The 12,737-nt window shown below is 54.1% G+C and overlaps 1 protein-coding gene across 1 annotated transcript in view; it reads right to left on the bottom strand.

Annotated features, from left to right (window-relative positions):
• Positions 1–830: 830 nt before the first annotated feature.
• ACSS2 (acyl-CoA synthetase short chain family member 2) overlaps positions 831–12,737 on the bottom strand; it is a 28,539-nt gene continuing 16,632 nt past the window's right edge. The window contains exons 5-18 of the mRNA XM_030963169.1: positions 12,399–12,471; positions 11,531–11,606; positions 10,529–10,643; positions 7,197–7,334; positions 6,807–6,977; positions 5,872–6,005; positions 5,517–5,649; positions 5,034–5,090; positions 4,686–4,766; positions 4,063–4,171; positions 3,855–3,923; positions 2,502–2,678; positions 1,714–1,788; positions 831–1,214 (exon numbers count right to left, since the gene is read on the bottom strand). Of these exons, the coding sequence (XP_030819029.1) occupies positions 1,087–1,214; positions 1,714–1,788; positions 2,502–2,678; positions 3,855–3,923; positions 4,063–4,171; positions 4,686–4,766; positions 5,034–5,090; positions 5,517–5,649; positions 5,872–6,005; positions 6,807–6,977; positions 7,197–7,334; positions 10,529–10,643; positions 11,531–11,606; positions 12,399–12,471 (1,536 nt within the window). The 3' untranslated portion in view covers positions 831–1,086. The remainder of the gene's footprint in view (positions 1,215–1,713; positions 1,789–2,501; positions 2,679–3,854; positions 3,924–4,062; positions 4,172–4,685; positions 4,767–5,033; positions 5,091–5,516; positions 5,650–5,871; positions 6,006–6,806; positions 6,978–7,196; positions 7,335–10,528; positions 10,644–11,530; positions 11,607–12,398; positions 12,472–12,737) is intronic.

The raw sequence follows: 12,737 nt of genomic DNA, 5'->3' as shown, positions 1-12,737 counted from the left end.
TCTTGGGGAAAAGGGTTGTGGGCCTTTAGCTCTCATCATCCTTAAGTCATGTCAGATTTAAGCAAACACTGACTTTAAACATCTCCCACCATTTTTTCCTGATGAGGAAATGAGTAAGCCTCATTTCCCACAGCCCTGCCTGCCTTGGTTTCTCTGCTGTAGCAGTGCTCATGGTGCCATGAGAAAGGTGCCTCTGCCTGACTCCATTTCCTCTCCATCCTTTGGTGTAACAGCTCCCAATCCTCCCCCAGGACACAAAAGGAGCATCCAGCTGCTCCAGCTCTGTTTCAGCTCTGAGCTGGTGCAGCAGGGCTGGAGGAACTGGGGCTCCATGGAAATGTCACACCAAGGCTTTTCCCTTGCTGGCTCCCAGTGGTGTCCATGGCCAGTGAAGGACCTTGGACAGGGCACAATGCACCAGCTGGCACAACACAGTGAGGAGCAGCAGATCTTGGTATCAGATTGCCCCAAAAAAACCTGTTTAAAGCCCAGAGCTCCCTGGAGCCTTGCCCCACTGGCCTGGAGGCTGCAGGAAGCTGTGCTAGCAGCAGGCCAGTGGATGCAGGATGAGCACAGCCGTGCAGTGATGATGTGGCTGCTGCACTGCTCCCGCAGCACTCCAAGCACAAAAGGAAGCTCAGCTGCTCTGTGGGCAGTGGTGGATGCCCCTCCCAGGCCTGCCTGCATTGAGTAACTCCAGCATCACTTCCCCTCCAACCCCCAAAGCTCCTTCCCACTGTGCACAAGGTGCCAGGGCCCCTCCAGACATTAAGTAAATTAACACCCTCTCCCCCACCCCCCCAAATTAAATTAAAATCAAGAACGAGGTGCTGAAAAAGGAGGAGGATGAGTCCCTCTGTGCACCAGGCTGACCCTCAGATGTGTGACATCCATCTGGAACATGACAGACACCTCATCCAGGGCATGGACACGGCCTCTCCAGAGCCAGACTCTCCTCGTTCCTACCATTGGTACATTCAATTCAACAGGTGAAGGTTTCCTTCCTGGGCAGGCAGTGGCTGTTGGAGGGACCTGCTCATCAGATGCCACTGCCACTGTTCTGCTCAGCAGGAACAGGTCCTGCTGCTACTGCTTAGTGTCACATCTGCTGTCGAAAAGCTGTGTGATGATGCCCGGGTCTGCCAAGGTGGAGATGTCCCCCAGATCTTGGTCATTTTTGGCAATCTTCCTCAATATCCGTCTGGTGATCTTTCCTGTAATGACAGCCAAGAAAGGAAAGTAGGAGTCAGAATCCCAGGATGGTCTGGGTTGGAAGAGATCTTAAAGATCATCTCTTTCTAACCAGGGGCAGAAACAGCTTTCACTGTCCCAGGTTCCACTATCCACAAGCCCTGTCCAACCTGGCCTTGGACACTTCCAGAGATCCAGGGGCAGCCACAGCTTCACCCTGTGCCAAGGCCTCCCCACCCTCACAGGGAACAATTCCTTCCTTATGTCTATTTAATGTACACCTGCCTTCCACCAGTTTAAAACCATCAGCCCTTGTCTTTCATTATCTGTCCATATAAAAAGTCCCTCTCCCCAGGAGTCAGGATCTCTTCAGCATCCTTAGCAGAAGTGGGAAGTACCAGACCTGCACATCCTGCTCTCCCTGAGCTTGTACCTCCCCTAATCTGAGCAGCCCTGGACCAGCAGAGCAGGGCTGCTCAACTTCCACTGGCAGGAGCTGTCCAGTCCTGCCCTGGAACTCACCTGAGCGGGTTTTGGGCAGGCTGGGGGCGTACTGGATGTAATCAGGTGTTGCTATGGGCCCAATTTTTTCTCTGACTGCAAAAAAAAAAAAAAGAGATTTTCATTGCAGGGATGAGGAGAAGCCACACATCCTTTCCATGATAGAAGGACAGAAGGTTAAGACACAGAGCCCAGCTCCTGGAACACCTGGCACGGCAGTGTCTGGGAACAAGAAGACCTGCAATGCCAACAGGGCCAGAAGCACAGCTCCCCAACAGTGAGAGTACTCCTTTTTTCACTCCCTCCATCTTCCAGAGACCTCCCTAAGAGCTACAACCAACACCATTTGACCGTTTTGACAAAGCAAGGATTGATTCAAATTCACTCTTGGGTTCCTCCAGAGAAGAAGCTGCCATGGGTTCTGTTTGGTGTATTCAATGCTGCAGTTTGCAGTTGAACAGCTCCTTGAGAGCAGAGCACAAACACCCAGAGCACCACCCTAAAGAAACCCCATGATCCTCTCAGGATGTCCCAGTCTGCCAGGGAAAGCCCTGCTGCAAACAAAAGCCTGCTGAGCACCCCAGTCTCTCACAGGGCTGCCAGCTCCCACGAGGCAGAGATGGCATCACATGAGCTGCCAAAGGCTGGCAGAACTAATTTTAGTCTTTGTCAGCCTGCTCTGTAATCAAGAGGCACCTTGTGGCACTTGTCCACGCTGCATTCCCCAGACCACAGGCAGCACCCAAGCCTTTAACCCCTCCATCACCCGTCCTCCCCCTCCCTGCTCCCCAATATTTGCCTGTTGCTACCTTGTTTTTTGAGCTCATCTGTGAGGCTCTTGCTGAACTCATAGCCCTCTCTCAGGGTCACAAAGCAGTAGAGGCACTCTCCCTTCAGGGGGTGGGGGTGGCTGACCACGGCAGCCTCGGCCACCGCGGGGTGCTCCACCAGGGCTGACTCCACCTCCGCCGTGCTCAGCAAGTGGCCTGCAAACAAGGGGGAGACAGAGCTTTACAGGCCTGCAAACAAGGGGGAGACAGAGCTTTACAGGCCTGCAAACAAGGGGGAGACAGAGCTTTACAGGCCTGCAGGAAGAGGCCTGAGGCTGTAAAAGGCCCTAAACTACAGATCTGAGGGCATCAGTTTGATCTCCTTAGGAAAGGACAACAGTTGGAGAGTGACACTCATTTCTGCAGTGCTCTGGAAGCTGCCAGGTGTCACCCACCTGCAGAAGCCACCTCCCTTGGCTGCTCCCCCCTCCCACCTTTAGGCTTTCTGGAACAGATCATGAACAGTTCACAGTGATGCCTTTCCAAGGCACAGGCTGAGGAGGAGCTGGATTTAGTGAGAGGAGAGCTGCCCACATGGTCAGCTGGAAGGTGCAGAGGAAGAGGTTGGATCTGCAGAGTCCAGGCTCCAGCCCAGTGCTGTGTCTTGGGGCAGTGACACAACTCAGTCCTGCACACCTCTGCTCCTGTACCTGTGCTCTGACCTTCCACCCCAGCACTGCTGTCACAGAAAGCCACAGGAAAGTGGTCAACTCCCAGAATGATCAGCTGGTGGAGAATCAGGCACTGCTGGTCAGGTGAAAGGATCTAATTTGATCCAGGGACAAGTAAAGCAGCACCTCAGAGCCAGCAGGACATACCTGGAGGATACAGGCTCCAGGAAAGGAGGGAGGGAGCTATTAAATAGAGCACATGGAAAATGATGGGCTGAGAAGCAGCTGAATCTCAAAGACTCAGTTGAGAGAGGTGGGAGAATCTTCAGAGCTCTGAGCAGCCTGATCCAGCCTTGAGGTGAGCCCTCCATGGAGCAGCAGGTTGGATTAGCAACCCCATGGTCCTGCCCAAGCTCTGTGATTCTCTGTGGCCCTAAATCCTTCAGCAGAGGTGTCCTGGCTGGTTACAGAAGGTTCCTTCCCTCCAAGGCTTTGTCTCCAGGGAAAATGGTGCAGGAAGTCACCAAGTCACAGGCTTGTGTGTCCCTGAAACAACCCTGACCCAGAAACTGGATCCACCTTGAGGACAAGCTGCTGAGCAGAATCACAGGTGCAGAACTATCCCCTTAGAGCAGGTGGCTTTTGAAATGGATGTAGAAGTGTCACAAAGCCAGTGTCACAAAGCACATTGGTCCCCACTGAAGACAAAACTCCTTCTTACCAGAAACATTCAACATGTCATCAATTCGCCCTGTGATCCAGTAATAACCATCTTTATCTCTTCTGCAACCTAAAAATAGCCAGAAATGAGTGTGAGGCAGCAGTGCCAGCCTCAGAGCAGCTGATAAGGGATTCTGAGGGCAGGACAGGGCAAAACTCCCACTGCTGTCCCCAGGCCCCTGTGACCACAGCAGCCTGGAGCCCCTTACCATCTCCGGTCACGTAGTACCCGGGGAACTTCTGGAAGTAAATGGTTTCAAACTGCTGGTGCTTTCTGTAGAGTGTGCGCATGATCCCTGGCCAGGGCTGCTTGAACACCTGGGGGTGCGACACAGAGCCGGGCACTGAGAGCCAAAGCAACAACCCTGCCTTGCACCACAGGGAGAGAGATGTCAGACAGCCATGAGCAGCACTCAGACACTTGCTGCCAGTGCTGATCCACTGGGAAAGTCCCACCAGCTTTGGCCAGGGGGAAGGAGGTTGCCTGAGCAGTTGTTCCCATCCTCCTGCCTCGCCCACATGTGCACGTGCATTTAGTGCTCAGCTGGAAAAGCTCCCATAGTTATGGCCTTGGAGGCAGCTCCCACCACCCAAGGGGTGTGTGGAGTTAGTGGAGGCAGAATCACAAATTTTTTAAGGTTGGTAAGGTCTAACTATCACCCACATTCACCACTAATCCTCAGGTGCCACCTCCACACATTTTTTGAATGCTTCCAGAGATGGTGACTCTACCCCTTCCCTGGGCCAAAAGATGTGGGTATTCTACCAGGACTGTCCCAGAGCTCCCAGGGAATGGACAAAGGGATGCTGGGGAAGATCAGCCCTTCCTTACCAGGTAACCTTCTGCTTCTCCTTCCAGCTCTTCCCCCGAGTCGCTCAGGATGGCAGGGACCACACCAAAAAAGGGGAATGTCTGCCATGAGGACCAGGGAGAAAGGAGAGATGGAGGTGAATCCTTGCATTAGACCCCCATTACCCAGAGGGGAGTGGGAGGCAGGGCAAGGGCAGCTTTGGAGAGCTGTGGTACACAGGGCCCATGAGTATGGCTGCATGGGGCCTGGGATTTTGGCTGGTGGTCACCTCCCCATGTCCCCTCACCCCCTGGCAGGCTACAATCCCCCAGCCATGGCACAGCCAGGGCCCTGCTGAGGCTCCTGGGGAGGAGAACACAAGTACTCACGGCAGAGCCTGGCTTCATGGGGGTGGCAGCAGGAAGGGGTGTCAGCATGTGGCCTCCCTGCAAAGAGACACAAAACCCAGTGAGTTTGGGCCGTGCCAGCCCATCCCACAGCTGTGCCATCAGCTCTGGGAACAGCACATCCCCGTCAGGGCTACTCAGGGCAGGTGTGAACATGGGCCCTGGGAAGGATATGGCAGTGGATGGGGAACCTGGGCACAGATTTGGAGCTGGGGGAGAGAAAGAGAGGAGGGAGAGCAGTGTCCAGAGCAGAGTTAGGAAGAGACCCTTGGGAGAGGAAGGTTTCTCCTTTTGGAGCCTGCTTGAGTTGCAGGATAGGAAGAGAAGGAGCACATCAGAGTTTCCTGGGCAGGCCAAACAAACAGACCCCACAGACCCCAAACCCCAGTATGGGAAACCTGCAAAGAGACCCTGCAGGGAGCACAGGGGACAGAGAGGTGCCAGGGACACCCAGCCAGGACTCACCGTCTCTGTCTGCCAGAAGGTGTCCACAATGGGGCACCTCTCCTCTCCCACCACACGGTAGTACCACAGCCAGGCCTCGGGGTTGATGGGCTCACCCACGGTCCCCAGCACCTTCAGGGACTTCCTGCTGTGCCTGCAGAGAGGAGGGGGCTGGCAGGGGCTCAGCAGGCTATGGAGCTGTGAGCCTGCTGCACAGCAGAGCCTGTAGGAACCCCTGGGCTACCCAAAATGGACCTACCAGGTACAGGTCAGAGATTTCTCAGCACTCTTCCACAGGGGAAGAGAGGAGACCTGGGTCATTTTGGCATTTGCTGTGCAAAGCCAACGTCCTCCTTCCCCTGGGACTGGCACTCACTTTTTGACAGGCTCCTCGCCATACTTCATCAGCAGCCGGATGGCCGTGGGTGCTGTGTAGAACTTGGTCACCTTGTACTTGTCAATGATGCTCCACATCCTGCCAACATCTGGGTAGGTGGGGACACCTTCAAACTGAGCAGGAGACAGAGCAGTGACATAGCTGTTCCTCACTGCTCCTCACCTGCAGCACCTGCCCAAGCAGAAGGAGCCAAAGAGCAGCTGGACCCCAGCATGTCCTTATAGGGGTACACAGTGAAACCAGCCCGGGTCAAGAACCCCCTCACTGGGCAGATGTCATCCCCCCTCATCCTGGCAGATGTCCCCTGACACACCCTTGCAGCACAGGCACTTGGGCGGCCACCACAGTGACACAGTCCCACCAACCCAACTGACCCTGCCCACGTGGCAAAGGGCAAGAGGTCCAAACACTGTGACAGAATCACAACCCAAAGTACCAAGAACTCCCAAAAGGCCTCCCCCAACATAACAGTGATTTTCCTGCTTGCATTTCCCTGGGGATTCTTGGGCACAGGTCTCTGGCTCCCTGAGCTGTTACACTGCCAAGAGAGATACAGGCACAGGAGTTAGACAACAAGTTGTCAAATCAGCATGAGCAGGGAAAACATCACTCCCTGATTGAGTTTTTGCATTAAGTCAGAGCAGCCCTGGCTCCATTGGTACACAAGGCTTGTACTTTTATGGGAAAGAAACAGGGGAGCAATCTGAAACAGTTTGAAAAACTACAAAAATGTTTGTAGTTTGAAAAAGCCACACACAAACTACTCCCCCAAGAAGTCACCATGCCCTCCCTGGAGAGCACCACCCTTGCTCACAGAGCCCTGCACACCATCACAGAGCAATGCAGGGGTGCAGCTCAGCACCACCACCTCCCTTTTCCTGGAGTGACAGCAGCCAGGGGCACAGGGCACTCACCAACACGCTGGTGGCCCCGTTGGCCAGGGGGCCGTAGGTGAGGTAGGAATGGCCCGTTATCCATCCAATGTCAGCCGTGCACCAGTACACATCCTCAGGTTGGTAATCAAACACGTATTTAAAGGAGGTGGCAGCAAAAATCATGTACCCACCCATGGTGTGCAGCACACCCTGCAAGGAGAAGAATGTCAGGGTGAGCTCCCACCATCACCCTCACCCTGCCAGGCCCAGCTGAGCATCGCTGACTCCAACAGCAGCTGAGCAGGAATGACCAGCAAAGCCCCTTTCTAAGACCTCTGTGGCTCCTCTTCCTGCTGGGGTCTCCCAGGTCCCCCCTCACCAGTTCTCCCAGCTGAGGGGTCCCCAGGGCTCAGCCTGCCCCATGCACACCTTGGGTTTTCCAGTGGAGCCGCTCGTGTAGAGGATGAAGAGCTCGTCCTCGGCGTCGCACCACTCGGGCTCACACTCTGTGCTGGCACCACACATCAGCTCATGCCACCACGTGTCCATGGCTGGGTTCCAGGGGGTCTGAGGAAAACACAAGATTGGGAACAGGCTTGTCCAAAACCAAGAGAGGAGGGATTAAGAGCACAGCGCAACCCTTGCCCCCATCACAGGCCATTGAGGGGGATGTTCACAGCACAGCCTGCTGCAAACCATGCACCAGAGCTGCAGCTCCCACTCCCAAAGCTCCTTTTGACAGCCCACAGCCACAAGGAAAACCTTCAAACACAGTCTGGCTGCAAGGCCGTGTCTGAAGCAGTGTCCCGGTGATGGTGATGAATCCCCGTGGGTGGCAACAGGAGCCAGGAGAGGCTGGCAGCAGCTGCTCTGGGCTGTTCCCACTGCCAGGCTCCTCCTGCCCTGTGGGGCTGCCCTGAGCTGCAGCCCTACAGCCAAGCAGCAAGCACAGCCACCTGTCCCACAGCCACCTGTCCCACACACCTTGTGGGGACCCCGATGGCAGCATGGCCTGAGCTGAACAGCAGCACTGTGGGCTCACACTGCTTGGCCCTGCAGGCCCCCAAAAATATCTGTTCTCTGGGTTTTTAGGTAATAACTACCCAGCTAAGAAGTGACTGCACCAATGCAGAGCCATCCAGCACTGGCTGACTGGAAGTGCCAGAGCTGTGACAGAGCCACCAAGCCTGTGGCTGACGGGCAGAGGTCACCCTGAGGGTTGTTCTGGCTCCCCACCTCTCCGGGGTGGTGGCACAGCTCAGGACAAGACAACTTCCTCCGACCTTCTCACCTTTCCCCAGAGAAGCCTGGGGGAAGCTGGGCAGGGAACAAGCCCCAGCCTCAGCGCAGACCTTCGCTTCTCTCATCTCTGTGAGGGCAGGATCTGACCCAGAGCCCTGCACATTTCCTCCTCACAAAGCCAGGTTCACCACAGCTCCCTCAGCTGGGGTGCACAGAGAGCAGCCCCATGGTGACTCTCTGCAGCCCTAAAGATGTTCACGAGACATCTGGAGGCACTGGGACCCCATAGCTCCCACACACGTGGGCAGGGACACCAGCTGCTTGACAGTTTGGCACAACTGAGCCCACTTGGAAAGCTCTCATGGACCCTCAGGTTCCTGGTTTCACCTGGTAAAGCAGTTTCCACAATTCTGTCCCACCAGCAAGCTCCCAGCAAGGCACCAGGTAAACAAGCCCAAGACTATCCAGCAGTTTTCTCTGATTTAGCAGCCAGCCTCCAGTGCCCAGGGAGGAGGTCACACCCATGGCACTGTGTGTCTCTGCCTGCCTGCTCTGGGGGTCACAGCCACAGCTCCTTGGATGAGGCAGGAGATCAGATGCTGGCTCTGGAGATCCAGGTTTGCTGCAGGTGCCCCCTGCCAGCCTCCTCACAAAGGGAAGAGCATTGTGAGAGCTGCTTCTGAAAGGCAGAGAGCCAAACCCTGGCCTGGATGCTGACATCCCAGTGGCTCTGCACTCCCAGGGGTCACCCATGTGGGTGTTTCTGGAAGCACTGGTGGCACTGCACTCACCCCCAGGCCCTGGGCAGCTCTGCCAAGCTGGGTGGGCTCTGTCACTGACATGCAGCTGCTGGCACCACGGTTAGGAGGGCACGTGTGGCTGGGCAGCCAGAGCAGTTACGGGAGGTAGGGAGCTGCATGGGAAGCAGAAGGGAGGTGCCAAAAAGAGGAAGGCAGTGCTGTGTGTAAATACCTTGGGATGGAGTCTCTGTGAGCTTTCAGTCTTTTTTTCCTGTTAAAAATCCACAAAGAGGGTGTGAAATCTGGGAAGGGGGAGGATCCACACCGGGCTTTGCAGGCAGGGAGCTGGAAGCCCACAGGCCTGGAAAGGCTGGAAAATCACCGCCTGGCAGGCTGGAAAATGCTCAGATCCAGGGCAGGCCAGGAGATGCCCTCTGAGCAGAAGCCTGCCCATTTCCATCACCTTCCCAGGGTACCAGCTGCCCCCAGGGCAGGTCCCCAAGGCCACCCCCTGCACATGGCTGGCTGGGAACAGAGGCACAGAGCCAGCACACAGCCCACAGACCATCCAATAGCCTCACACAAGCCGATGGCACAGTAACAATGCATCCACAAGGGAAAGAATCCTTAATAAAATATGGAAATGAGTAGAGAGCCAAAGGGTAAGAGACACCCTCCAGCCTTTGTGCAGGACATTCTGCACAAAAACCTCACCTCACCTACTGGAACCAGCACAGGGACAGGCTGCCCTGCAATCACCCTGCCAGGGAAACCTCACACAGAAAGGCTGGTCTGCTCCAGTTTTCCCATTCATTGCACCTACCCTGCTCTCACAAGAGAAAGGACAGAGCAGGCCAAGGAACATGGCCAGGTTGTCAAACAACGAGCAACACCCCAATAAAATTAACACAGCTGAACAAGGGAAAATAACTCAAAGGTAGAGAATCTGCTGGACTTCTTGTTCCAGGGATGTGCACAGACCACTCCTCCTGAAAGCAGAGTCTAAAGCTCAAATACTCCCCAAACACAACCCATTTCTGAGCCAGTAGCAGCCTGGGGATAACTCACTGCAAATAATCACCCAACACAGAGGGACAGAAGACAAAGTGGCAAGATTTGGAGCTGTGGGGTAGCTGAAAGTAACCTCTGGAGCAGGTAAGGGCTGGGCACAGCAGGGCTGCTCAGGAGCTCAGCAGGCAGCCACAGCTCCACAACACCCTTTCCACCTCTGTCTCATCACATGCCTCTGGCCCACATCCTTTCATCTCTAGTTGCAAATGAAAGCCCCATCCTGAGAGCTGACAGAGTCCCTGTGGCAGCTGCACAGCCCCTGCACTGCTCTCAGCAGAGGATTGCTGCCCTGAGCTCACACCATGAGCACAAATCTCCTGGGTGTCCTCTCCTGCTGCCACTGTCACAGCTACAGTGCAGCACAGCATCCATCTCTGCACACAAGGGGAGAGAGACAAAGGGTTAGGAAGGAAAAACCTTGTACTGGGCAGAGGAAAATGGCCATCTTGTCCCTAGTGGCTTTGGAAGATGTACCCAGGGGTTCTGTGGGCTGGCAGCTTGTGAGGGTGTTAAAGGAAGCAGGAGGGAGAGGATCTTGGTAAGGAAAAGGAACCATTTTTCAACCACTCACACAGCAACGTCAGCAAGGAGGGGTGAAAACAGGAACAGGAGTGTCCAAGGAATCACTGAGGTGGTTTTGCACCAATCAATTTGCTGGTCTCTGGCCTGTGGTAATCAAACCCCCCTCTCATGCCACCAGGAACACACCTGCACTTCCTGGCACAGCCTTTTCAGAGGAGGAGACTTGCTGCAGGTCCCGTCCACTGCTACCTCTTCCCTGCCCAGGTGCTTCACCACGACGCACTTTTTCAAAGAGGATCCCCTGTAAAAGGAAGGAGCTGTCACTCTGGGCTGCTCAGGGGCTGAGCCAGCCTTTCCTGGGATTCACAGGCAGCACTGGAGGCAGGGCAGGGGCCTGGAGCTCCGTTTGTTGGGCTGGAGCATTTGCTGCCATGCAAACTCCATGGTGCACCATGAATTTCCAATGACACCAGCCACAGGACTAGCTCAGAGAGCAGGAACAGTCTGTGCACAGCTTACTGGGGATTTACCAGGTGATTCCTGGGGGTCCCACAAGTCTCTCTCCCAGGACACTGCTGTGGAGATTCCTTAAAAATCCCAAATTTGCCTGCCTGTGACCAGGAACAAGCCCTTCTACCAGGAGATGTTAGTGGCTGCTCCAAGCCCTAGGCACGACTGACTGCCTCACAGGGAGAAAAAGCTTCCAAAGCCCGATTACACATCAAGGAAAGGTGTAGGTGTTTGCCCCCTTCTGAGGGAAAAGACAGCCTACAGAACACTGACAGAATGATCTTATTTCCCTTCAGCCCTGTTCAGGGTATCAACACAGTCTCCATCAGTTAATTCCCAGCTTCAGGATCAATTCTATCCTCCCAGGTACCTATTTTTACAGACATAAAGACTTATGTTTTCTTAAAGAGTTTGAATTTGTAATGTGCAGACTATCTGCCCTGAATTTCCATGTTTGATCTAACACACAAACCCACGTTCAGTCTCACACAAGCTACACAGATGCTGTGTCTGTAAGCTTGGCAAAGTCATGTCAGCAGGATTATTTCCCTTTCTGTAACATCTGATGACTGTTTGTGTCAGACCTGCTGCAGAATCTGCCCACCTATGACAACTTCTACTTGTGCAGGAGCAGATTCTGGCAGCAATGCCCTTTTCTAGAAGGGAATCCAAACTTACTTGTCTATACATTTCCGGATGGCTTCATCTGCAATCTGCTTCAAGTTGACCAGCTTGTCCCCTCGATAAAAAGCATCTGCAAAATGGTGAGGGAAATGTCAGAAGGGTTTCCCAGCCAAGGCAGCCTGGGACAGCTGGATCAACAAGCAGTTTCAGGAGGGCAGAGCAGATTCACGCACTGGAGTGAGGGGAAGCAGACAAACAGCTGATGGGAAAACTCTCCTAATGCACCCTTTTATTAGCCCAGAGAAACAGATGCCAAAAGACATGGTGGAATTCCTTCTCTGGGAGAGGTCCCAGTTTGACCTGGCAAATCTCTTGGGAATATTCTGTGGGAAATAATCCATTGCATCCAGAACACAGACTGCAGTTGAGTGGGTCCTTTTCATGCCATGGGAATTAATAAAAACACTATTTCTTGCACTTTTGGAAAAAACAGCTGGGGAAATGCAGTGGGCTTACATGCAACTACTGCCACACTCTTGATCCTTTGCTTTACAAGGCCAGGAGCTGCAGCAGGAATGTCCTTAAAACTGGGAAGGGTGGGAATTCTTACATTAGGCCTCCCTCATGATACATCTTGCAAACATCTGGCTGATTTTCAGGAGAAACATGGATGAGAAGTGTTTGGAAACATCCTATTAGCAGCTGGTGACATCAAACTTTACAGGACAAACTGAGGGGCTGCTCAGAGGCTTCACCACGTGTTTGGAGTGGGAAGCAGCATTTGGGCACAGCCACAGCACTGCACCCACTTTGGGAGGCTCAGCTGAGGCACTGGCTTTCTCTCTCCCACTTCCAGGCTTTTAAAATAAAGACCTTTCAGCCAGGCAACAGGAAGAGAGCTGCTCAGACGTGTGTGCTTTACCTGCCGTGATGAGGAGAGAGCAACCGCAGTCAAGGATCCGCTCGCAAAGGGAGTCTGCAGAGAAACCTGCAAACTGCCAGAGAGCACACAGCAGAGTCAGCAAGGACACACAGAAACCCAGCCCACACCCCACAGCTCCTGGGCTGGTCACCCAAGGCAAATGATTCACCACCAGGCACTGATGGAGAGAGCTGAAGGAGCTCATTGCATAGTTAATGCAGGCAAACAGCAGCATCTTAATTGAGCTTCCATCCATCTCATGGTCAGTACTCATCTTTCCAGCTCCTCTCCCAAAACCAAGAGCTGCTCCCCTCAGAGCTCAGCACCAAGAGCAGCACA

The sequence above is a fragment of the Camarhynchus parvulus genome, chromosome 20 (genome assembly GCF_901933205.1).
Source record: "Camarhynchus parvulus chromosome 20, STF_HiC, whole genome shotgun sequence".
NCBI classification, from domain to species: Eukaryota; Metazoa; Chordata; class Aves; order Passeriformes; family Thraupidae; genus Camarhynchus; species Camarhynchus parvulus.
Note: the sequence above shows the minus strand (reverse complement) of the source record. Positions and strands in the feature narration are given on the sequence as shown.